The sequence below is a fragment of the Chrysemys picta genome, chromosome 19 (genome assembly GCF_011386835.1).
Source record: "Chrysemys picta bellii isolate R12L10 chromosome 19, ASM1138683v2, whole genome shotgun sequence".
Lineage (NCBI taxonomy): Eukaryota > Metazoa > Chordata > Testudines > Emydidae > Chrysemys > Chrysemys picta.
The window spans coordinates 23,792,525-23,818,038 of record NC_088809.1 but is presented as its reverse complement, the minus strand read 5'-3'; the positions used below and the strand labels follow the sequence as shown (position 1 = coordinate 23,818,038).

The window sequence follows — 25,514 nt, the reverse complement described above, 5'->3', positions numbered from 1 at the left end:
ATTTGCTGTTCTAGTGTTTGGCTGGAGAGGAATTGCTCCAATGTCAGTGAATTGGAACTGGTCATGGTTCCGGGTGAGATGTCCCTGTCTCCTTGTTCACACATTTAATCCTCCCTATTTGTCTCTCCCCCTCAGTTTTAGGGGCACATTCACTCCTCAGTCATTTACCTGGACTCTGAACTAGCCTACCTGATCCTGAGCACGGCAAGGCCAATGTGGAAGAGGCTATCAGGTTGCCTTGCGCCCCTCTCAGGAAAGGACCCATTGATCTGTAGAAGAGGGCAGAGCAGTCTGCCTCTGTCAGCTCCCCAAGGGGCCTTTGCATCTTTACTGTGCCAGCAAAGCAGCAGGTGCTAAGGAGGATGCTGGAGGTGATGTTTCCTGTGACCACATGTGAATAAGAAGAGCTTGTAATGCTTTTTGCAGAAGTAGGAACACAAACCCCATTGTCTTGGCTAAATGTCAGTGTAGGTTTTACTGAAATTCCCCCTCTTGATTCAGCTGAACAGAACTGGACCTTCCTCACTTCTGTGGCGAGCGTGACCTGGTCAGTTAGCTAGAAGGTGCTTGTGACAGGGGCACTGTGCTAGGACTCCAGATGCACAAGGAATCTGAATTTGGGTTGCATGAGCAACCTTATGATGCGAGAATGGCAGCATTAGCCACCCCCAACTAGAGCTCTGCGACACTGGGAGTTCTGAATCAAATCGTTCCGTTTCTGACACTCAACATTTTCTGCGGAAAAAAACAGTTCTAACAATCAGTGTTTGAAGGCACCATGCTGTGTTCTTGAACATTTCGCAACACGCCAGATTCATTTGCATATTGTTTCGCTTTTTTGTTGTTTATTGTATTGTTTGAAATCTGATTGAACTTTGTGGGGTTTGAACACAGTTATGATGATTCTTTATTTCACTGTCACCTTTCTGTTTGTTGGCTGGGTTTGTTTGGATCAGTGTATAAGGGACAGACACAGAAATACCAACTGGAAGGACCTGCTCCTACAATGTGAAGCAAGTGGACAGAGACCTGTGTCTACCTGGAGCATGGCTGAGGTTACTGGGACTCAATATGGTTGCAGGGCTCTGCCCAGCTGTTTCACATGGCAGGAGCAGGGACTAAGATGGGGTACTGGGATCCTTTGCAGATTTTGCGCTAACACTCCACAAATGGCTTTTTAAAATTATTTTGTTGGGATTTTAAAATTACATTGGAAATTTTGTGGGCTTTTTGGTTTTTGGCTGTAGTTAAACTATATTTTATGACCCATTTCTTGCTATAATAGGCTTCTTATATTTTTACTGATCCTTTTAGCTTTTGCTGGGCAACGTTTTGCAAATGTTTCTTTAACTGAGATTTTTTTAATGACTAAATCAGAGATTTCATTTTTGGTCCTGTTTGCTACAGAGATGGCAAAGTAACTGCATCCTGGCTTTTGTGATGAGTGGAAAAGGCCTGTGCTCCTTTTCGGGGTACACTGAATTGCTAAAGGAAGTTTCTGTTTTTGTTCCTTGCATGGCTGTGCCAGCTCTTTTGCAGAATGATTGTGATGTTTTAATTTGCTTAGAGGGCTGTGGAGAGTTTGCAGTGTGTAACTTTTGTATAATGGTTAGTGTTTTATACAATTTTGCTCTGGTTTTAGAAGAAAGGCTGAGAGCGGGTGTGTTCCTGTACTGCTGGTGATCACCCTAGAATTTCCCTGAGAACACATGCAGCTGCATCGCTGCACTCAGACACTGCTTCTTTCCCCTGCCCCTGCTGACCTGTTTAGTTCGCTGTCAAATTCTGAGACTGGGTGAACTTGAGATATATGCTCCTAACTCCCATAGGCAGATTGAAAATCCCAGTTTAATTCCTTTACGAGGCAGGGGTCTTCAAAGGAGCCTCAAGGCTGCCTAAGTGTCTTCGGTTCTGTTGAAAACCTTAGTCTGGAAGCATTTCGTGCCATAAACACTTAGGAATATTAGCATGGCCTGGAACGAGGCTGCATTATTGTCTGTGGTAAACAAAGGCGTGTGTAATAAAATAAAAGCCATTTCATTCTAGTAATGAATATTTAATAAGTGTAGCTTGAAGTCTAGCCAGTCCCTCCTGTCTTGGCAGGGCACACACATCCTCTTGAGAAGAGGCTACGTCTGGGCCCTCTCAGCCCTGCAGTTCTATGGCAGGAAGGAGCCCCAGCCAGTGCACCCCGAAGAGGTGGTGAATGCTCGTCTAGAACCTCCCACCCGGGCCAGCCTTAGCGCTGCGTAGGACACCTGAAAATTTGGGGCACCTCTGGGTCTTAGTGTCCACCTGCCTGCCTCTTCCTATCCCTGTTCTGACCCTTCCTGCAGGCTCCCACCACAGCTGGCTGCTGCAGCCTGGTGAGTCTTCCTTGGGAGGGGATCTAACCCTTCCAGCCTGCCTGACCCATCAGCACAACATTGAAACTGTTAAAGAGCCACTCAAGGGGCAATGAAGCCATTTCACGGGCATTTGCCAACCCCAGCTACATACTGTCAGTTTTTAACCAATTCTCCAGTAACTGAGGAACATTCCCTTAGCCCAGCTATGGACTGGCAGGGTGCTAGCTTTGTAACAACAGCAACCCAGCATTCCAAGCAACCAACAGAACCGCCTCCAAGTTCCTAGGTGCTGCTGGTAAAAGCTTTTGGGCAGATTTTCACGGGGCCTGTGCTTGCTGTGGTGAGCCAGTCAGAAGCTTGACGCGGACATGGTGACAGCTTGCATGCTCAGACGTCATTTTCAGGACATTGCTGTCTGTGGCATGCCTGCGGCTGGCTGCTTAGTAGCAGGAAGCCAAAACCACAGGGTTATCTCTATCCATATCTATACACAGATCTGCTGTCGTTTTCGACATTTTGAAATTCAAGTTATGTTTTGCAAATAATTCCTACATATTCCTTCTCTTCTTCAAGAATCCTCCAGCTACAGACCGAGCAAGGGGGCTCACCCCCGCTGCTTGCCACAGACACATGCACCTTTTGCAACATGACCAGGGGCTGGGGCCAGGAAGCCAAGCTGACGTAAAGCCTTTCCCAGCTCTCTCAATGAGCCCATGAGCTGGGACTGTCGTTTCCCAGCAGTGAGGTGGCAAGCAGAAGAGTAACAGAAAGACAGAAGATGCATTTTCTGCCTCGCATTGTCTCCCCGCTCCCCATTTTGTGTGTGTTTAGTCTTGTTTTGGTTTGAAGGGATCAACCACAGCAACTCACGACAACCTAAACCAACTATCACTTTTCCCCAGCAACAAGAGTTAACGCCATCTTCAGTGCATCTCGAGACTGCCGGGCAGGGGGAGTCTGAAGGGAATCACAGGCCCCAAACCGAACAAAATAAATGAGGAGTCCGGTGGCACCTTAAAGACTAGGATTTAGAATACCTTCGCCTTGCTGGGCCCGAGACACAGCCTTTCCCGTTCTTAGCAATCCCCCCCGCCCCAACAACAGCATTTCTGCTCTGCTTCCCATCGATTAAGACTGCATCTAGCCCCCCCTCAACAGCCCCAGGCCCGATTCCTGCGGGAGTGACGTTTAGAGGTCACATTGGCAGCTGGGGTCAAGCCGCTCCACTGAAGTCAAAGGAGCTGTGGCAGTTGACATCAGCTGAGGAGCTGCCCAGGCTGTTTTCATAGAAATCCCTGCTTAGCCCAACCTGGCATGGAGCTGCTGTTGGGGTCAGGAGGACATGCCCTCCAACCCAGGGCCGGCTTTAAGCCGATTCCCCGGAATGGGGCCCCGTGCCTAAGAGGGCCCCGCAACGTCCGGGGCTGCCGGCGGAGCGGGGAAAAAAAAAAAAGCCGCGTCCTTCTCCCCCCTCTCTCCCTGCAGCGCTTGCGCCGCCATACAGCTGATCAGCGCAAGCCTGGGAGGGAGGGGTGAGGAGGAGGAATGCGGCGTGTTGGGGAAGAGGCGAGGCCAGGACAGGGATTTGGGGAGGGATCCAATGGGGCAGTGAGGGGCCGGGGCTGGGGCGGGGCCAGGGCGGGATTTGGGGAGGGATCCAAAAGGGCAGGGAGGGGGCGGGGCTGGGGACAGGGATTTGGAGAGAGATCCAGTGCGGCAGGGAGAGGGCGGGGCCAGGGCGGGGATTTGGGGAGGGATCCAATAGGGCAGGGAGGGGGCGGGGCTGGGGCAGGGCCAGGGCAGGGATTTGGGGAGGGATCCAATGGGGCAGAGAGGGGGCGGAGTTGGGGTGGGGCTGGGGCGGAGTTGGGGGGGGGGCGCGAGACAATTCGCGTCCCGGTGTGGGGCCCCGCACCTGCTAAAGCCGGCCCTGCTCCCACCCCCCCCGGATCGCTGCTCCCCCCTCCTCCTTATCCCCCATGCTCCCCATGCCAGGACTCTGCTCCCCCAGGAGTCACTGATCTCCCACCAGAGTCCGTGTCCAGGAGCCCCCACTAGAGCCCCATGCCCATCTGTGGGTCACACGGAGGGTATAACCTTCCCTCCGTCTGCCTGGCAGATCGCTGCTCCTGGGGGTGGCTCTAAGCGACCATGACAGAATTCAGGGGTGGGGATAAGGCTGTGTGGACACTGGCTGGGTTACATGGTGGAGAGAGAAGGAGCTTGTTGTGGAGCTGAGGACCCTGCTGGGCTGCTAGGAAGTCAGTGGGAGGTGCAGATGCTGCTCAAAGTGTGCTCAGCTCAGATTGGTTGAGCTGTTCCTCTGTTCTCAAGTCAGGGGTGGCAGAGCCTTCCCACAAGTGGGGGGGGCCAGGGCCCCCCCAAGACCCCACCCCTGCGCCGGGGGGGCAGGCTGAAAGCAGCCCCCTGCCTGTGTCCCTGCCCCCAGGTCCCCCACCTAGGCCAGGTGGAGGGATCCAGGCTCCCCACAGCTGTCCACGTGGCTCTTACCATGGTGGGCATGGCTTCGAGGCCCCACTCCTCAGCTGGAGCCAGGTCGGAGTAAGAAGAGCCGCGTGGACAGCATGGGAAGTAGGCGTGGACCACAACTTTCCGGGCTCCCTGGCTGGGCTCCAGGGGGGAAGGGGAGGAGCAGGTAGGATGACCAGATAGCAAGTGTGAAAAATCGGGACAGAGGGTGGGAGGTAATAGGAGCCCATACTAAAAAAAGCCCCAAATATCGGCACTGTCCCTATAAAATTGGGACATCTGGTCACCCTAGGAGCAGGGGGCAGGGTCCCCCCTGCAGCCTCCCATCCCCCTCCCAGCTCCCTCTGCAGCCTCCCATCCCACCCCTTCCCCGTGCAGCCTCCCATCCTCCTCCAAGCTCCCCCTGCAGCTTCCCATCCCACCCCCTCCCCCTGCAGCCTCCCATCCCACCCATTCCCCCTGCAGCTTCCCATCCCCCTCCGAGCTCCCCTTGCAGCCTCCCATCCTCCTCCGAGCTCCCCCTGCAGCCTCCCATCCCACCCCCTCCCCCTGCAGCCTCCCATCCCATCCCCCTCCCAGCTCCCTCTGCAGCCTCCCATCCCACCCCTTCCCCGTGCAGCCTCCCATCCTCCTCCAAGCTCCCCCTGCAGCCTCCCATCCCACCCCTTCCCCCTGCAGCTTCCCATCCCCCTCCCAGCTCCCTCTGCAGCTTCCCATCCCCCTCCCAGCTCCCCCTGCAGCCTCCCATCCCCCCCCCCCCCCCCCCCCTGCAGCCTCTCATCCCATCCCATCTCACCTACCCCTACAGCAGAAGTCCCCAAACTGTGGAGCGTGGGAGGAACATTCATGGGCAGCGCTCCTTGCCCTACCCCCACCCCCAGCTGTGGCCCCAGCCTCGCCTTGGCCTCCTGACCCCTCTTTTCACATCCCCCACTCCCAGCCCCGGCTCCGGGAGGGGTGGGGGGGAAGGGCATGGACTGGAGTAAGGGAGGGCATGAGGTAAAACGTTTGGGGACCATCCCAAACAACCTCCCATCCCATCCCAGCTCCCGCTGTCCTTCCTGCCCACACCCATCGTGCTATTCTTCAGCCTTTAGGAGGAATTCCTAGGATGTGAGGCTAGTGCAGGACAGTAGGGGTGGGCAGGTGTCTGTCTGAGCTCGTTGCAAAGTGGCAGTGATGTGCTAGCTTGTCTCTCCCTTCCTCCGTAGCGTTGTGCTGATTACAGCGACCTGGGGAAGCAGAACAGGAAGCTCCTGAGGGCGCTGGAGGAGTTACAGCACTGCTGCACCAGCCTGAAGGAGGAAAACTGCCTGCTGGTGAGCACGGGAGAGGGGCTTTGGGTAGAGTCTGTGGCGGCTTGGGACATTGTGCAGGGCCGAGGATGCATGGCTCTTGTGAACCTCCCCAGAACCAGTCAGGCCCACTGACAATCAGAGACCCAATCCCAGGCTGACAGCACTAGGGGTGGGGAGGAAGCAGCTGTTGGGAAGAGGCAATGTTGATTTGGCTGCTGACACAGCTTCCCGGAGCCAGGCTTCCACCAGGTCAGATCCAAAGGCAACTCTCCGACCACATCAAACCATCACCCTGGGCCTGCATTGGTGCCACAGCAGCACTACAACTGCATTGTAACCCGTCTTCACACGCTCATCACCTCCTAGCTGCCTGACAGGAGAAGTTCCACAAGAAAGTTCTTGAAGTGGTTTAACTACCGAGCATGACAAAGAGCCGCACTGTGTTAGTTCCCCATTGCGCCTGGCTAGGGAAGCTCGTCCCAAAGCTTCCGAGAACCACAGCAGTTCAAATCCCTCTCTGGGCACCATTTATAACAAGACTCGGGGGTCACCTGCAAGGACTGAACCCGAGACCTCAGGCTCCAAAAGCAGCCGCTGCTAATGCTTGAGCTGCCGAGCAGTGCCGCTAAGCCGGCTGCCGTAGTAGACTCATAAAGCTTTATAAGTGATCCAGCCACAGGAAGGAGAGCAAGAGCCACTGTGGGTTACAGTTGCCTCTTCCGAGGGTTGTTAGGGACATCTGCACTGCAGCTTGGAGCCTGCTTCCCAGCTCAGGCAGACACACGTGTGCTTTCTCTGCGTGCTAAAAAGACCAGTTTGGCAGGGGTGGCAATGGGTGGCCTCTCGGGCTGGCTGACAAACCCACCCGGAACCGCTGGGTGTGTACTAGCCCAAGCAGCCACCTGGGCTACCCAAAGCCGCACTGCTTTTTAAACATGCTAGCTGACGCAGAGCTAGTGCGTGTCTAGCCGAGCTAGGAAGCACGCTCCCAGCCGCAGGGTAGACGTACGGTTAGGCTCTCATCGCTAGTGCGAGTATGTGTAGCTGAGCGTCAACGTCTGATCCAGTGTGTCAGCATCCAGCCTCATGAGTGCACAGCCTGCCTCAGAATCTGTATCATCTAGGGTGACCAGATGTCCCGATTTTATAGGGACAGTTCCGATTTTTCACATTTGCTGCCTGGTCACCCTAGTATCATCAGTAACATGACGTCAGCCTTGTCTACACTGCAAAGTTTTGTTGGCAAAAGGCAGCTTTTGCCGACAAAACCGGGGAGGTTTACACACTACATAGCTAATTTTGGTGGCAAAACTGCTGTTTTACCAACCAAATAAAACCACCTCAACGAGAGGCATAAAGCTTTTTGCGGTGAAGTTTGTAGATGCTGCTATTTGTATTGTTGATATAACTGGCTTCCACCAGTATCCCACAATGCCTGCCATGACCGCTCTGCTCACTGTTTTGATCTCTACGGCCCTGCAGGCACATGCCCCTCCCCTTTCAAAGCTCCAGGAATATCTGACAGCTGAGCCTGCTGCTCCTGGGGGGAACAAAGAGCAAATCACTGGAATGCTCCTGTTGTGCCTGGCACTGGGACCACAGGGGCAGGCAGCGTGGGGGGACGGGGACTGCTGTGCTGCTTTGATCTTTCTCAGCGCTGAGAGCTCACAGAGCTGCTGAGGAGGCTATGGGAGAACTCGAAGGGAATCACAGACCCATAGGCAGGCAGAGCGGGCTGCTTTGGGAGAGACTGCTGTGCTGAGCAGAGCCGGGGACTGATGTGGGGGTGTGTGTCCCCCTCCCCCTGCCTGAGGATCGGTTGGTCAGCCCTACTGTCTCCCCCGCCCCAGACACACCACTCTCCTCTCCCCCCGCCCCACTTCAGTTGAAAAAGTGGCTGACAATCTACTTGGATGCCCCTGGAATCATGGGACTGAGAAACCTGCATCATGTGATGCTGTACTTGCCCCAGGAGGCATTGCAAACCCGTCCCAAAGCACCCTGCAGCCAGTTGCACAGTGGGATCACTACCCACAGTGCTCTGCTCTCTGTGTCCATGCAAGAGCAGCTAGTGCAGATGAGCTCTGCCAACACAAGGAGCTAGTGTGGACATGCAACAGCGCTTTAATTAAAGTGGCGTAACTTTTGCCAACAAAACTTTGTAGTGTAGACAAGGCTGTCCCTGTAACTCTTATGCCTGGAGCACTGTTAATGTGTCCACCCTCAACAGTCAAAAAAAAAAACCCTTTGCAAACCTTCAGAGGAGTAGCCTGCAATGAGCTGAAAGATTTACATTGGTCCAAACAACATGTACTAAACATTTGCTCACATTAATTTAATCCCTTATGCTGCTTTATTGTATTTTAAAAAAAGATCTGAAGAAAGCACAAACAATCCAAAATGGTGGGTTTGGGGACAATGATTAAGCCCGGGTTGTTTTTTCCCCTCAAAATGCCCTCAAAAATCAACCACTTTACAATCTTCATTAAGGATTTAAAATTAATCATCATGTTTCAAAATACACAGATTTGGGATAGCCCTATCACCCCACCAAATAAAGAACCTGGCCAAACCCAGCTATGGTGTCACTCCTGCTCCCCCATAATGCCGGGCACGTGCACTTTAGTAAAGCATTTCTCAAAGCAGGTCTTGAGGTCTTACTCCCGACATTCACTCTGGTTTCGTCACTGAAGACCTGTGAAGGAAGGGCAACGAAAACAGTAGATATGCCGGGGAGCATCCAGTGGGGCAAGGCAGGAGTTGGTTTTAGGTCTCATCTTATTTAACACTTTCTAAGAGAGGAGCAAACCGCCAGTGGCTAGCATTGCCAGACGACACTAAATCAGGAGCAGTTGCAGTTTATCGGTTTATCAGTGAGGACAGATAAATAATAAAAAAGGATTTAGAGAGAATAAAAACATGGGAAGAAAGTAAAATGAGATACAACTTGGAAAAATGGAATTAACACATGTGGAGACAAATCATTTGAAACACGGAGACTGCTTGGGATGGCGTGTTGGGAAAGCAGTGATCTCTAGAGAGACTGAGGGGAGAGGTAGATGCACATGAGAGACCCATGTGCTGTGGCACAAAGCAAGGATGTGGTGTTGGAAGCTTGCAGTCGGTCCTGGGCACCATATGGTTGGAAAGCTGCAGATAAACTGCAAGGACCTCAGAGGAGAAAACCCAAATGGTTGAGGAGAATGGAAGGATTGCTATTTGAGAGGAGCTGAAAATGCTAAATCCTGGTTTGGCTAAGTGATGCTTTGGGGCACAACGTAAGAGCCTGCAAATGGCTAAGGGATGTAAGCACAGCGGAAGGAGAATTGTGTAGGGTGGCATCCGGGGGTTTAACTGGAAGTCAATGGGATGAAATTAAGAAAGGGGCAATATTTAGGATGAATATCAGGAAAGACAAACTGACAGTGAGGCACAGGAAGCAGTGGAAGAGACTCAGGGAAACGGGGTAGAAGCCTCAATACCTGGGATGTGTAAAACTTGAGCAGACAAAATGCCAGAAAATGTAGAAATTGAAGAATCCTGCATTAGCCTCAGAGGATGGACTGGATCTTCTACTGCCAGGGCCCTCTGCCAGCCCTGAGTGTGTAGTTATAATGGGGGCCTTGCCTGGACAGGGTGAGACTGGAGATGGAGGTTTGGGGGGCTGGAGAGCTGTGAGCAGGGGGTGAGCAAAAGGGCCGTTAACCATTCCACTCATTATTTAGCGGAAGAACTACTTTCCCGAGACTGAGGAGAAGGTGAAGCACTTGAAGAGAAAGAACGCGGAGCTGGCCCTGATCGCAAAGCGCCTGGAGGAAAGAGCAAGAAAACTGCAGGAAGCAAACCTCAAAGTAGTAAGTGTTTAACCCTTTGCAGCAGCAGCATATGGCATGGCACTGCCTGTCCATCCCCACCCCCACCCCCCAGGCCTTCAGTGCCACTAGTGATTCCTAGCAATGATTGGGTAGTTGGAGGAGAACGCGAATTGGAGCAGAGTTGGCAGGTTATTTTTCCTGTACCTTTGTCTAACAGGAAGATACAGCCTGTGTCCCAGGCAGGCTTCCTTGGAACCCCCCATGAGAGCCTTGGGGTGCCACAGACAGTTCCAGGAATGACAAAAGCCGGTATCTCACTGACCCCAGCGAAAGAGCAAATCACCACTCCGGCTGAGATTCTCCCCTCAAACTGCCCTGCTGCATTGGGTAACTCAGCTCTACACCCATCCCCATTAACACGCCAGCATCCTCCGAGTGTCTTCCCTATCGCTTTGGTGATAACTGCAGCGTGGCCATGGGATAGTGGGTGTGGGAACTGGTGGTAATTGTAACCACTGGCTGGCTGGTTTCCGTGGGTTGTCTGCAGTGTGCATGTCCTCAGTGTGCCGGGGGAGGGGGAACACGTGCTGCTGGAGAGGGAGTAGGTATCAGCATGGGAAATGAGAGGGGAAGTGAGGTCACGGTGGATGCCGGTGGGCGAGATTCCCATGGCGTGTGGGCATTGCCTGTCAGAACTGCCTGCCTGTTCATTACTGCGGGCACCAGGCACTGGGCTATGTAAGTGCCAGGGACACTTGAAATGGGCCCTCACCTTCTGAAGGTTCCACTGCTGCTGTAACTGGGATTTGTTCCCTCCTTCCTTAGGAGGATTAAAAAGACGGACAGGCCATTTCTGTGGGTAATAGAAGATCCCCAGTGACGTTGGAGGAGAGGAGAGAGCTCAGAGCGAGACCAGCCCTTCTGCTTCAGGGCATCAGCCAGCCTGTCTGACAGGGGTAGGAAGAAACTCGTTGTCCTGGGGGCAGGTCCCAGAGAGGATCAGGCACCCAGCCTCCCTGTGACAAGCTCTGCTAAGGAGAAGGAGCCAACCCAGCTCCACCTGTGGACAGGGGCGCTGGAACAATGTGTATAGCAGGGGTGCTGAGAGCCATTGAACCAAGCTGCAAACCCTGTATGTGATGGAACCCCTTCAAGCCAGGGGGTGCTGCTGCACCCCCAGCCCCCCAGTTCCAGCCCCCCTGCCCGTGGCTAGTTCACTGCCTAGGTAGCTAGGCAGCAGTTCATTAGGTGAGGGGCACCGGGGCCTAACACAGGTTTGTAGGGCTCAGTCAGGAAGCCCAGAAAAGAGGAAGGTGGGGAGGGAGAGACTCCTCAGGGGAGCTGGGCAGGAAGCTATTCCCAGTGGTGTCTCCCTAGAGAGAGGAACAGGCTTGGAAAGAAAGTGCTCCAGAGGAGTGAACTGGGTGTGGGACCTCCAGGGGAGCCACTAGGGACTGGCCTAGGGGAAGACGGGGGTCTAGCTGAATGCCCACCAAGGTGCCAGGCCAGGAAGCCAGCTTTGGGGCTAAAGGGGAAAAACAGGGGTGGAAAGCTTCTGATTGAAGCTTTTGTGTTGCTCTTTCCTGTTAAATGAACAAGACCCTCTGAGAAGATGCTCTTTAGTACTGGAAAGCCTGCTTGGACTTGTTTATGCCCTGGGTGAGGGAAACTGAGGAAGAGTCTCACCTACCATGCTACACCTGATCACAAGGGGCATGCTGGGGGTGACCTCCGTGCCATTACACTTCCCTATGGGCAAGTTAGTCCAGAACTACCCACTGCAGGGCTTCTTGCACCTCTGCTGAAGCCGCTGTGGCTGGCCCCTGTTAGAGACAGGCCATTGGGTTACCTGGGCCACAAGCATGACCTGCTCTGGCAATGCCTTCCTCCCTTCCCGAGGCTGCCTGTGTGGTTTGCACCAGCCTGTGACCATGGTCAGGTCATTCAGCCCCCACCTCAGGGTGTTCTCCAGCCCAGGGCCTTTTGCTGGGAAGAGCTTTTCTCTGACTCCAGAGAGGTTCACCCTGGCCTTGCTATAGCAAGGGGAACTCCAGAAGAGGCCAGGAAGTTAGAGTCTCTGACCAACAGGCCTGAGGTAGGCAGGTGTAATGCCTGTGCATGGGGGCCGGGCCTGGAGCCTGCCTGGGGCTGGAGGAGAGAGAGGCTGGATCCTGAATGGAGGAGAAGGACCAGGCACCAGGGGCTAGAGTCTTGCCCTGGCCAAGCGGCATGTCTGCAGTGTGCCGGGGAACCGGGAGCTGGAGAGAGTGAGGAGCTGTAGGAACTGGAATGGGAAGAGATGTCCCATGCAAGCTGATGGGAGAGGACATGATGACAGTGCTGAGCAGTGGGTGGGGTAGCCATTGGTTTGGTGTGGGGCATTAGGTGTCTGCTCCAGGTTGAATTTACTTCCTGGAACATGCACACACAAGTGGGGGTAGTGGCGTCTCTGCTGAGCATTCAAAGGCAAGCTGTGTGCTTCCTCCAGGGCCTAGCCGAGTGGGACCAGTTGCTCACAGCGTGCTAGCCCTCTGCCAGCCAGGTGATGCCTGGGGCAGGCGGGGTGGGGGAAAAGCCTTTCTCTCTGTAAGCTGCGGTGAGCTTAGTGACTCAAAGTCCTTTGCTGAGAACCTGCGCGGCAGCTCTGCCCACTTGCCAGGCGGGACACAAGGGGTATTACTACATGTCCAAGCTTCTCCGCCACTCAGAACCAGGCTTCCCCTTCCCCTCTCTCCTGGCCAGGGCCTTTCAGAGGAAGAGGTGCAGGCAGAAGCCTGGGACAGGGAGCACAAGGAGCACCGAGTCCGAATTCAGATGTCTCCTGCTGACCTAGGGGGAGGTGGGTACCACGCTGATGGGAAAACCCCTCCTGCTCGCATATGTCGTGTCTACAGGGAAGTGCTGCAGTGGTGCAGCTGTAACTTTTAAGTGTAGATGTACCCTGAGGCCAGGTCTACACTACAGGCTTATAGCAGTATAACTACATCTCTCAGGGGTGTAAAAAATCCACCCCCCTGAGCAACACAACTACACTGCCCTAGCCCCGCGTAGACAGCGTTATGTCAGCGGGAGAGCTTCTCTTGTCGACACAGCAACCGCCTCTGGTGGGGGTGGATTAACTACACCGTCAGGGGAGCTCTTTCCCATTGGCATAGGATCGTCTGCACTTCAGTGCTACAGCGGTACAGCCGCAGCCGTGCTGATGCAGCGTTTGAAGTGTAGACTTGCACTCACTGAAAGGCAGGAGAACAGCCTTGATAGAGGGCTGCTTGGAGACCCACCTGCTCAGTCAGGGCATCTTCAGCCATTTGCAAAAGGCAACTGGCAGATGGTTATCTCCCCTGGTGTCAGTCTCCTGAGTACCCAGGAAGCCTTGGCATGGTTTGGGGGGAGAATCATAGAATCATAGGGTGGGAAGAGACCTCGAGAGGTCATCTAGCCCAGTCCCCTGCACTCAAGACAGGACTAAGTATTATCTTGACCATCCCTCACAGGTGTTTGTCCAACTTGCTCTTAAAAATCCCCAATGATGGAGATTCCACAACCTCCCTGAGCAATTTATTCCAGTGCTTAGCCACTCTGACAGTTCGGAAGCTTTTCCTAATGTCCAACCTAAACCTCCCTTGCTGCAATTTAAGCCCATTGCTTCTTGTCCTATCCTCAGAGGTTAAGAAGAACAATTCTTTTCCCTCCTGCTTGTAACAACCTTTTATGTACTTGAAAACTGTGATCAGAGAGCTCTCCTGTTGGCATAGTTAATCCAGCTCTGAAAGACGTGGCAGCTATGTCGACAGGAGAAGGCAGAACAGGCACTGTCTGGAGACCGGAATTGGGTGCTACTGGGCTTGGTGCCAGCTCTCCTTCTGCAGTCCCCACGAGAAGTGAGCCTGATCATTGCTATTGAGATAGTTGAAAAGCCCTCGTTGAACCACTCCGAGGTGCAGGTACAGTGGAGTGACGGGTTGCTGGAGCCCTCCCTGCTGTGGGGTTGTGCCCCTTCTGAAATGTCCATTGTAAGCTCTCCCATGGGAGCTTTCTTTGCAAGTTCTCTGTGCAGCACCAAGCACCTTTCAGGGACTGGGCAAAGAAATCAACAGCATCTCATGGGTACTGTTGCCTGTCACTGTGGATAAAGTGGGGGATCTGAGATGCAGAAATAACATGGACCAGTAAAAGTCCTCCTTTTCCTCCTACAACTGCATCAAAAATCTTCTATCCGAGGGGTAGCCGTGTTAGTCTGAATCTGTAAAAAGCAACAGAGGGTCCTGTGGCACCTTTAAGACTAACAGACGTATTGGAGCATAAGCTTTCGTGAGTGAATGCCCACTTCATCAGACGCAAGTAATGGAAATTTCCAGAGGCAGGTATAAATCAGTATGGAGATAACGAGGTTAGTTCAATCAGGGAGGGTGAGGTGCTCTGCTAGCAGTTGAGGTGTGAACACCAAGGGAGGAGAAAGTGCTTCTGTAGTTGGATAGCCATTCACAGTCTTTGTTTAATCCTGATCTGATGGTGTCAAATTTGCAAATGAACTGGAGCTCAGCAGTTTCTCTTTGGAGTCTGATCCTGAAGTTTTTTTGCTGTAAGATGGCTACCTTAACATCTGCCATTGAGTGGCCAGGGAGGTTGAAGTGTTCTCCTACAGGTTTTTGTATATTGCCATTCCTGATATCTGACTTCTGTCCATTTATCCTCTTGCGTAGTGACTGTCCAGTTTGGCCAATGTACGTAGCAGAGGGGCATTGCTGGCACATATAACATTGGTGGACGTGCAGGTGAATGAGCCGGTGATGTTGTAGCTGATCTGGTTAGGTCCTGTGATGGTGTTGCTGGTGTAGATATGTGGGCAGAGTTGGCATCGAGGTTTGTTGCATGGGTTGGTTCTGAGTTAGAGTTGTTATGGTGCGGTCCGTGGTTGCTGGTGAGAATATGCTTAAGGTTGGCGGGTTGTCTGTGGGAGAGGACTGGTCTGCCTCCCAAGGTCTGTGAAAGTGAGGGATCATTGTCCAGGATGGGTTGTAGATCACTGATGATGCGTTGGAGAGGTTTAAGCTGAGGACTGTAGGTGATGGCCAGTGGAGTTCTGTTGGTTTCTTTTTCGGGCCTCTCTTGTAGCAGGAGGCTTCTGGGTACACGTCTGGCTCTGTTGATTTGTTTCTTTATTTCCTTGTGTGGGTATCATAGTTTTGAGAATGCTTGGTGAAGATCTTGTAGGTGTTGGTCTCTGTCTGAGGGGTTGGAGCAGATGCAGTTGTACCTCAGCGATTGGCTGTAGACAATGGATCGTGTGGTGTGTCCAGGGTGGAAGCTGGAGGCATGAAGGTAGGCGTAGCGGTCGGTGGGTTTTCGGTATAGGGTGGTGTTAATGTGGCCATCGCTTATTTGTACGGTGGTGTCCAGGAAATGGACCTCCCGTGTAGATTGGTCCAGGCTGAGGTTGATGGTGGGGTGGAAGCTGTTGAAATCATGGTGGAATTCTTCCAGGGTCTCCTTCCCATGGGTCCAGATGATGAAGATGTCATCAATGTAGCGTAGGTAGAGAAGGGGCGTGAGTGGATGAGAGCTGAGGAAGTGTTGTTCCAGGTCAGCCATAAAAATGTTGGCATATTGTGGGGCCATGCGGGTGCCCATAGCGGTGCCACTGGTCTGGAGGTATATATTGTCACCAAATTTGAAATAATTGTGCGTGAGGATAAAGTCACAGAGCTCAGCGACAAGTTGTGCTGTGTCATCATCAGGGATACTGTTCCTGACAGCTTGTATTCCATCTGTGTGTGGGATATTTGTGTAGAGAGCCTCTACATCCATGGTGGCTAGGATGGTGTTTTCTGGGAGGTCACCAATGCATTGTAGTTTTCTCAGGAAATCAGTGGTGTCACGGAGATAGCTGGGAGTGCTGGTGGCGTTGGGTCTGAGAAGGGAGTCCACATATCCAGATAGTCCTTCAGTGAGAGTGCCAATGCCCGAGATGATGGGGCGTCCAGGATTTCCAGGTTTGTGGATCTTGGGTAGTAGATAGAATAACCCCGGTCGGGGCTCTAAGGGTATGTTGATTTGTTCCTGTGTTAGTGTAGGGAGTGTCCTGAGTAGACGGTGCAGTTTCTTAGTTATTCCTCAGTGGGATGTGAGGAAGGTGTCCTGTAGAATTTGGTATTGGAGAGTTGTCTGGCAGCCTACTTCTGGCAGTCAGACCTGTTCATGATGACAACAGCACCTCCTTTATCAGCCTTTTTGATGATAATGTCAGGGTGGTTTCTGAGGCTGTGGATGGCATTGCGTTCTGCACGACTTAGGTTATGAGGCAAGCGATGTTGTTTTTCCACAATTTCTGCCTGTGCTCGTTGGCGGAAGCATTCTATGTATAGGTCCAGACTGTCATTTCGACCCTCAGGAGGAGTCCATGTGGAGTTCTTCCTGTGTTGTTGGTGGGAGGGTATCTGTGTATCAGTGCGCTGTTCAGTGTTATCTTGAAAGTATTCTTTGAGTCGGAGGCGGCGAAAGTAGGCTTCCAGATCACCACAGAACTGTATCATGTTCGTGGGGGTGCTGGGGCAAAAAGAGAGTCCCCGAGATAGGACAGACACTTCTGCTGTGTTGAGTGTGTAGCTGGATAAATTGACGATATTGCTGGGTGTGTTAGGGGTACCCCTGTTGTGGCCCCATGTGGCAGGTAGGATTTTAGACAGCTTACGGACCTTTTTCCTTTGTAGAGAGGTGAAGTGTATAATGTAGACCTCCTGTCTTATTTTAGTAAAGTCCATTGGTGTGGAGGGTTGGTTATTTATGAAAGTCTCCAGGTTGGAGAGCTCTTTCTTGATGTTTTTCTGTTTGCTGTATAGGATGCTGATCAGGTGGTTCCTCTGTTTCTTTGATAGTGTATGGCATAATCTCTCACTGTGGTCTGTGCAGTATGTAGATAGCAATGGATTTTTCACCTTCAGTCCATTTGGTATGATGTCCATTGAAGAGAACTGAACAGCGCACTGATACACAGATACCCTCCCACCAACAACACCTAACCAGATCAGCTACAACATCACCGGCTCATTCACCTGCACGTCCACCAATGTTATATATGCCATCATGTGCCAGCAATGCCCCTCTGCTATGTAGATTGGCCAAACTGGACAGTCACTACACAAGAGGATAAATGGACACAAGTCAGATATCAGGAATGGCAATATACAAAAACCTGTAGGAGAACACTTCAACCTCCCTGGCCACACAATAGCAGATGTAAAGGTAGCCATCTTACAGCAAAAAAACTTCAGGATCAGACTCCAAAGAGAAACTGCTGAGCTCCAGTTCATTTGCAAATTTGACACCATCAGATCAGGATTAAACAAAGACTGTGAATGGCTTTCCAACTACAGAAGCACTTTCTCCTCCCTTGGTGTTCACACCTCAACTGCTAGCAGAGCACCTCACCCTCCCTGATTGAACTAACCTCGTTATCTCCATACTGATTTATACCTGCCTCTGGAAATTTCCATTACTTGCGTCTGATGAAGTGGGCATTCACCCACGAAGGCTTATGCTCCAATACTTCTGTTAGTCTTAAAGGTGCCACAGGACCCTCTGTTGCGTTTTAAAAATCTTCTGTATCTCTCCAGACCAGGAAAGGCTCAATGGGTTTCAGTGAGCACCAGGAACACATACCCCTGATTTCAGAGTGTTGAAACATGAAAACTCTGAGCTGCTAACCTCAGAGAAACAAAATGTATAATGGACAACTTGATATCTAGCTGGTCTAGTTACAACACACTAGCCTTGTGTAAGAAGGGAGTGTGCGGGCGGCATCTGTGCACGGTTGCCGTGGCAGGCGGATACTTACAGGGAGAGGTGCTGAGGAGTTAGCGTTTGGTTGCTAGAGGTGGCTTTAGTGCCCGGATATGCTGCAGCAACTGGGCCTGCCTAGTGATGCAAGGTCCCCTGAGCACCGAGATCCTGCTGCTGGATGATTTGCATATATGAAAAGCATTAGAAAGCAAGAGTTTGCCCTGCGTTATCTATCCCCTTTGCACTGACTGAGGAGGAAATTCACACCTGCCCAAGGAGCCAGGCTTTGTGCCGGCAGGGCACAGCTGGGGGTGGGCGTCACCCGTGAGCAGGTTTCTATTAAATCATGACCCTTGGGAACTGCCTTCATTTTGCAGTTGTGCAGAGAACTTTGGTTTTGCCAAGGCTGCCGCTTGGGTAAAGGCTGTTGAGCATCCAGAGAAGAGCAAAGGAGCCTGGCCATGACCGATGGCTGCTTTGCCAGCACTCTAGGGAATGTCACCATTGCTGACAATGGGCTCTGGGGGTGGGTGCAGTTGGGTGGGGGATGCATCTGCAGTCAGAGCCAGACAGTGCCCAGCACTGGTTCAGCCATGCACGCACAGTTCAGCCAGGCTTCTGCATGGTGCTGGATATCGCCTGGTCCTGTCTGCGCTTACAGCTGACCTGTGCTCAGTACCACCCCAGCCACACCTGCTATTAACTCCTGCGGCGTTTCCTAGAGTAGACAGAGCGGCTGTGTCTCATGCACAGGGCATCAGACCTTCTCTCTCTGCTGCTCACTCCTATGGGCCATGGCATTTGGCCTCTTAGCAGGAAACGCAAATTAACCTCCCTCTAGAGCTGATGGGTTCAAATCTCTCTCTGCCCAGCTGCCCCTCTGGTGTCTCTGGGAGCCCAGCAGTCATCTCCAGCTCACTCCCTCCAGAGTCATCTCTTCTCCCTCCACTCACAAGCTGACAGAGGAAGAGGCACCTTTAGCTCAGGGCACTTCTGGGCTGTGGGTAGACCCAGGTTCAGTTCCCCATACTGTGGAGCAGGGACTCCCCTGTGAGTGGTCTATCCCCCTGCCTAGAGTCATTTTGACTGGCTAGGTGGGCACACAGTAGAACACAACCTGAGCCCAGACTACCCATAGCTCACTGGGATGCAATGTGGGAGAACCAATTGAAATCCATCCGAAACAAGAGGCAGAGGGGGAGCCTTGAGCTTGGGTCTTTCATCTCATCCCAGGTGAGAGCCCTGGGCTAAAGCTTGTAAGGGCACCACCTCCTTTGTGAAACAAGCCCTTCATTTCCTTTGCTTTTCTTTTTCCAAGTTCCCAGAGACGGAACAGAACATTTGGATATGAGTCAGCAGTGTGCCCTCGTTGCCAAGAAAGCCAATGGCATATTGGGCTGTATTAGTAGGAGTGTTGCCAGCAGACCGAGGGAAGTGATTATTCCCCTCTATTCGGCACTAGTGAGGCCACACCTGGAGTACTGCGTCCAGTTTTGGGCCCCCCACTACAGAAAGGATGTGGACAAATTGGAGAGAGTCCAGTGGAGGGCAACGAAAATGATTAGGGGGCTGGAGCACATGACTTATGAGGAGAGGCTGAGGGAACTGGGGTTATTTAGTCTGCAGAAGAGAAGAGTGAGGGGGGATTTGATAACAGCCTTCAACTCCTGAAGGGGGGTTCCAAAGAGGATGGATCGAGACTGTTCTCAGTGGTACCAGATGACAGAACAAGGAGTAATGGTCTCAAGTTGCAGTGGGGGCGGTCTAGGTTGGATATTAGGAAACACTATTTCACCAGGAGGGTGGTGAAGCACTGGAATGGGTTACCTAGGGAGGTGGTGGAATCTCCTTCCTTTGAGGCTTTTAAGGCCCGGCTTGACAAAGCCCTGGCTGGGATGATTTAGTTGGGGTTGGTCCTGCTTTGAGCAGAGGGTTGGACTAGATACCTCCTGAGGTCTCTTCCAACCCTAATCTTCTATGATTCCTTTGCTCCAAAGCACATTTTTGTTAACTTTTTTGATTCACCAGAATTTTTCAGAAGATTCAACTGATTTCTTTTCTTTCAATTTTTCGAAGCTGCCAGTGAACCAAAAAAGTCAGTAATGCCCCCACTCTGGTTATTTGCTCTGTACCTGCTGCTTAACTGTGCAATTATTAACACCACCACCACGTGTGTGGTTTCTCCCTTGCTGTTCTCTCCCTATTGCAGGTAAATGCTCCAGTGGCTATGAAGGGCTCCAGCCTGGAGCTGTGTAAAAAAGCATGTGCCCACCAGCGTGCCAAGGACCTGACAGAACAGGCCAGTGCCCTCCTAGCGAAAGATAAACAGATTGAAGCTTTGCAGCAGGAGTGTCGGGAGCTACAGGCGAAGCTCACAGCTGGGAAGGTGAGTGTCTTCCTGGGGTTTTACTCATTGGCATGGACAGTTTTCATTTTTCAAATGTCTTCAGTATAATTCTTGGTGTCTCACTTGTTAGAGAGGGATAGCTCAGTGGTTTGAGCATTGGCCCACTAAACCCAGGGTTGTGAGTTTGAATCCCTGAGGGGGCCATTTAGGGATCTGGGGCCAAAAAAAAAAAAAAAAGTTGGGGATTGGCCCTGCCTTGAGCAGGGGGTTGGACTAGATGACCTCTTGAAGTTCCTTCTGATGATTCTATGAATTACAAGCCTGGCTCAGACCCACAGTCCACCTAGCCCTGTCTCTGACAGTGGCCAGCCCCAGATGTGTCAGAGGAAGGTGAAAGAACCCTGCAGTGGGTAGATGTTTGATAACATGCACCCCATAAAGTCTCTTATACTTAGAGATTGGCTTAAGCTTTGAAGCAGGAGGGTTTATTTCCCTTCCCAAATGTTTGTGAGTATTAACTAGGAGGATTTGGGATGTTGCATCCATATATATGTCCTGTCTCGCTTTGAATCTCACTAAATTGTCGGCTTCACGAACATCTGGTGGCAGTGAGTTACATGGTCTAATTACACGCCCAGAGAAAAAGTATTTCCTTTTGCTGGTTTTGAATTTCTCACCTTTTAATTTCATTGATATTCCCCTGTTCTTGTGTTATGAGACGGGGAGAACGTCTAGAGCATTGACTATTTTATCACAACCCCTCTTATTTGTCTCCTGTCTAAGGTAAACAGCCTCAGTCTTGTCAGTCCCCCTTCAGATGAGTTTTCCAGGCCCTTGATCATTCTTGTTGCTCTTCTCTGAACTCCCGCTAATTTTGCAATTGAAGAACAGCTTGTGGTAAATATTTTCCTTTCAAAAGTCAAGCTGTTTTGTTTGGACACGTTGCTCGGCTTGTGTTCTCTGACTGAGTGAGGATAGCGCTAGAGTGGGTCTCCTTCGTGCATACTCACAGCGGCAGAGTCTACGTTTGGTTTCCATGAATATTCTGCATAACTGTTTGATAGCATTAACAGTTGTGGATTTACCAAATGCTGCTGCCAGGGAATGTGTTTCAGTACTCTGGACAGCTTGCCCCAGAGTGAATTCCTTTCCCAAGCCAAATATTCATGGATCAGTTTTAGCTGAAGAACAAGTTAATTACTGCAAATACTTCATTTTTTACACATGATAATATTCCAGCGTTGTCAGATGTACTAGCAGTCTCTGAAGTTTGACAGTAACCCAGCTACAGCTCTGGCCCCTACTCACAGCTCGGTCGGTAATGGATTTATCTTCACAATCCCCCTGTGAGGCAGGGCAGGGCTAGTTTCCTCATTTGACAGAAAGAGAATTGACGTACCAAGAGACTAGGAGCAAGATTCACAAAGGGACTTAGGCATCATGCTGCTCATCATCACAATGCCACACTTTTAGGTGCCCAGCAGATCACTAGATCAATGGAGCCTGAGTCCCGTGTGCCATGCATGGGGAGCAACAGGTGTGGAAGAATATGATCCACAAAAGCCAGCATTCTAGGAGGGGGGGCTGCCTAATCTAGCCAGTGGGAGATGGTGACTAAGCCCTGCCCTCCCCCAGATACAGTAGATGTTTAAATCCAGGTTGCAGGGAGGCACCTATCTTTGCTAGTGATTCACAGGCAGGAACTACTCAGGCACCTAAGGTGTTTCTTGTGTGAATGAGTTGGGCAGGTGCCCAACTCCACACGAAACAGCCAGAGGAGCCACCATGCACCTGTTCAAATCCTTTCTCCCCCTCTGGCACAGAGGGGAAGTGAACCTGGGTCTCCCACATCCCAGGCCAGTGATCTGACTGGGAGTTATAAGGTGGGCACTGCCATCTCCTCCCTCTTTGAATGGGCCCCTATCCAAAAGGGTGCCTCTGAGTGTGCCTACTGGATTGTGTCCTGCATACGAGCCAGGCAGAGGAACACCTGTCTTCCCTGGTTCATGGATCATCTTGGGGTTGGGGTTGGGGGAGACAGGTGTCTGGACACCGAGAGGGAGGCAGCAGCGCATGTGTCCAGAGGCAGTAGGTGCTGAGGGAACTTTTACCCTGACAATGTAGGTGTCATGTGAATTTAGGTGCCTACAAGGTTTCGGTGGAAGTTTTGAGAGTCACAATGAAGCCTAAAATTGGGATTTAGAGGCCTAAACCCAGCTGGAGACACATAATTCTGGTGTTGAGGCACCTCAGTACCTTTATGAATCTAGCCCTAGGTGTCTTGTGTGGGGCAGAGCAGGGAATTGACTCAAGTCCCAGGCTACTGCTCTAGTCTCTGGACTGCACTTCCTCTGAGAGACTTCATCGGACATCAGCTGTGCTGCCCACTGCTGAAAGCTAAGCACATGCTGCAGTGCTTTGTTGGAACAGGGCTGGCGAGCTGAGCACCTCTCAGGATTAAGCCCTGATAGGGCCATTACTAAATCCAGAGTTCTATCATATATTAATTATTTTTTAAAAACTGTATCAAAGGACCATAATTAGGGTTGCAAAGTCAAGCACTCAAAAGTTAGAAAAGGCCACAATTAAGGTTGAGCTGGCCAGAATGATACCCTGCCTTTCCTTCCGGAGTGATTAGCAGTGATTAGCATCCCAGCGAAGGGGATGAGTAATTCAAATGATTCCTTCCAGTGCATGTTACCTTGCACTTATCTACGTGGAATTTAGTCAGGCAGAAAAAGGTAGAACAGGATTGAACAGCTGGAAGTTGAAGCTAGATAAATTCACACTAGAAATATGTTGCAAATGTTTAACAGTGAGGTGAGTTAGCCATTGCAACAACTTACTAAGGACAGTGGTGGGTTTTCTGTCATTTGAGGTCTTTAGATCAAAATTAGCACTTTCACAGCTCTGCTCTAGACCAGAAATGATGGACTTGATGCAGGAATCACTGGGTAAGATCCTCTGGCCTGTGTTACACAGGAGGTCAGACTAGATGATGTAATAGACCTTTCTGGCCTTAAAAAAATAATCTATGAATAACTTGCCCAAATCTGAATGAATTTCCATGGTGCCAGCCATAGGCAACTCCCTTAGTTCAGGACTACCGCCTTGGCAAATGTCAAGTTCATTCTGTAACCACAGAGACACTAGACTTTTCAAAAAACTGGCAGAAGAATGTTCATAATGGGAAGTTCAGGCAACATAAACACAGGGGTCGCAGGATGAGGAGGAGCTGCAGAAGAACCCAACAAAGCGAGGTGAACGGACAACACTTTGGCAGTTTAAAGTCTACGTAGATAAGTGCAGGGTAACGTACATTGGAAGTGTAGCGGGGTGGCTACCCGCTCCAGCCCTGACAGGGTTAAAACCAGCCCGGGGAGAGGGCTGGAGGGCTGGGAGAACAGCCCAGGCTGAGTGGGAAGCAGGCCCAGCTGGCCCTATAAAGGCTTGAGCCTGGAGCTCAAGAAGACAGTCTCTCTCTGCTTGTAGAGAGAGAAGGGCCTGGCTGCAAGGGAGCTGAGCAGGGTACTGGGAGTGGAGCAGGGCTGGGGGAAGGCTAGAGGAGCTGGGGAGCTCCAGCCTGGAAAACCTAGGGTTACCATTCGTCCGGATTCCCCCGGACATGTCCAGCTTTTTAAGCTAAAAATAGCGTCCGGGGGGAATTTGTAAATGTCCGGACTTCCCCCCCATGCAGAGCACGCGCGGCTAACAGTGCAGCCGGCCGGATGGTGCCCCGACACTCAGCCAGAGAGAGCTCCTCCTCCCCCCTGCAGCAGAAATCACTCCCTCCCTCCCTCCCTGCATCGCAGATCGGCTCCGGCAGTCTGGAGCTCCTCCCCCACTGCTGCCCAGCGTGCCGACAAGCGGCTTAGGCAGTTCCTGAGCAAGTTCACAGAGACGTTAGGCGAAGGCCAACAACAAGGGGGCCAGGGGGTCGGAAAAGGGGCAGGGAGGTTTTGGAGGGGGCAGTCAAGAGACGGGGGGGGGGGGTCGGGAGTTCGGGGGGGGCTTTCTGGGGGTGTGGATAAGGTTTTAGGCAGTCAGGGTACAGGTAGGGGGTAGGGTCCTGGGGGGCATTTTGGGGGGGTCTTAGGAGGGGGCAGTTAGGGGACAAGGAACAGGGAGGCTTAGGTAGGGGGTGGGGTTCTGGAGGGCAGTTAGGAGCAGGGGTCCCAGGAGGGGGCAGTCAGGGGACAAGGAGCAGGGGGAGGGTTGGGGGTTCTGAGGGGGGGAAGTGGGAGGGGCAGGGGCGAGGCTAGGGCAGGACAGGGGAGGGGCTCCTCCCATCCTCTTTTTTGCTTGCTGGATTATGGTAACCCTAGGAAAAACCCCAGGCTGTGGGCCTAGCTGAGCGCCTAAGACCAGTATCGGGGCTGCAGAGGGGCAGCCCAGCTATAGAGAGAGGCAGCAGGTCCAGCCCAACCTTGCCTGTGATGAGTGGCATATACTGCAGTCTGCCCCAGGGAGTGGGGCTAGATGGTGACTGGCAGTAGCCGTACACTGAGGCGAGGTGGGGTTAGTAGGTGGGGGTTCCCCTGGCGGGGGAAACCCTGAGACTGAGGGGTTCTGCAAGGGGGGCAGAAACCCAGTGAAAGGGCACCGGGATCCTGGGAGGGACACGGGGGCCAGAGTGAAGTAAGGCGGATCACTGGCCTGCAGAGGGTGCTCCTGGCTGGAAAATGAGCTAATTCCCGAGGACGACCAGCAGGAGGCGCCGCAGGGGTGAGTCCAACTCCTTACAGAAGGAATAATTTGGACTACTCACACACATTGCTAAGCTCTAAAGGTGTGTCTGTGCTGGAACTGGAAAGTGTAATTTCCAGCTTGAGGAGACAAACCCATGCTAGCTCTGATAGAACTAGCAATGCTAAAAGCAGAAGTGTAGTCACAGTGGCACAAGCTGTGGGAGTGGATAGCTGCCCCCTGTATGAGCCCATCTGAGACCAAATGTATGTACCCGGGGTGGCTAGCCCCTGCTGCTGCATGTATTGCCGTGGCTATCCTTCTGTTTTTATCATGCTAGCTTGATCAGTGCTAACACGGGAGAACTGGGCTATAGACAAAAACATGAAATTCAACAAAGACAAATGTAAGGTGCTCATGGGTGTGGGTCCACTGCTCAGTGGAGAAGGTGAGCTGGTAATGGAAGATGATAGGAAGGCAGTGCTGCTCAATGCCTGCTTCGCTTCAGTTTTCTCACGAAAAATAACATGACTGGATGACTAGTGAAGTTACCATAGACAATAAAGGGGAAGGGACACAGATCAGGATACGTAAAGAACACGTCAGAGATCTTCTGATCAATTTGAATGAATTAATCAGCAGGGCCAGATGCTATTGACCCAAGGGTATTGAAGGAATCTTGGAGCCACAGGCAATAATGTTTGCAAACTCATGGATGACAAGAGAGGACTCAGAAGCCTGGAGAAGGGCT

The 25,514-nt window shown here is 51.9% G+C and overlaps 1 protein-coding gene across 30 annotated transcripts in view; it reads left to right on the top strand.

The window, feature by feature from the left end:
* TSPOAP1 (TSPO associated protein 1) overlaps positions 1 to 25,514 on the top strand; it is a 174,121-nt gene that overhangs the window by 10,674 nt on the left and 137,933 nt on the right. For all 30 annotated transcript variants that reach the window (XR_010593833.1, XR_010593832.1, XR_010593831.1 and 27 more), the window contains exons 2-4: positions 6,050 to 6,157; positions 9,862 to 9,990; positions 19,940 to 20,116. Coding sequence is in view for 22 of the 30 variants with exons in the window: in XM_065573152.1 (XP_065429224.1) it covers positions 6,050 to 6,157; positions 9,862 to 9,990; positions 19,940 to 20,116 (414 nt within the window). In the remaining 8 variants the exon portion in view is untranslated. The remainder of the gene's footprint in view (positions 1 to 6,049; positions 6,158 to 9,861; positions 9,991 to 19,939; positions 20,117 to 25,514) is intronic.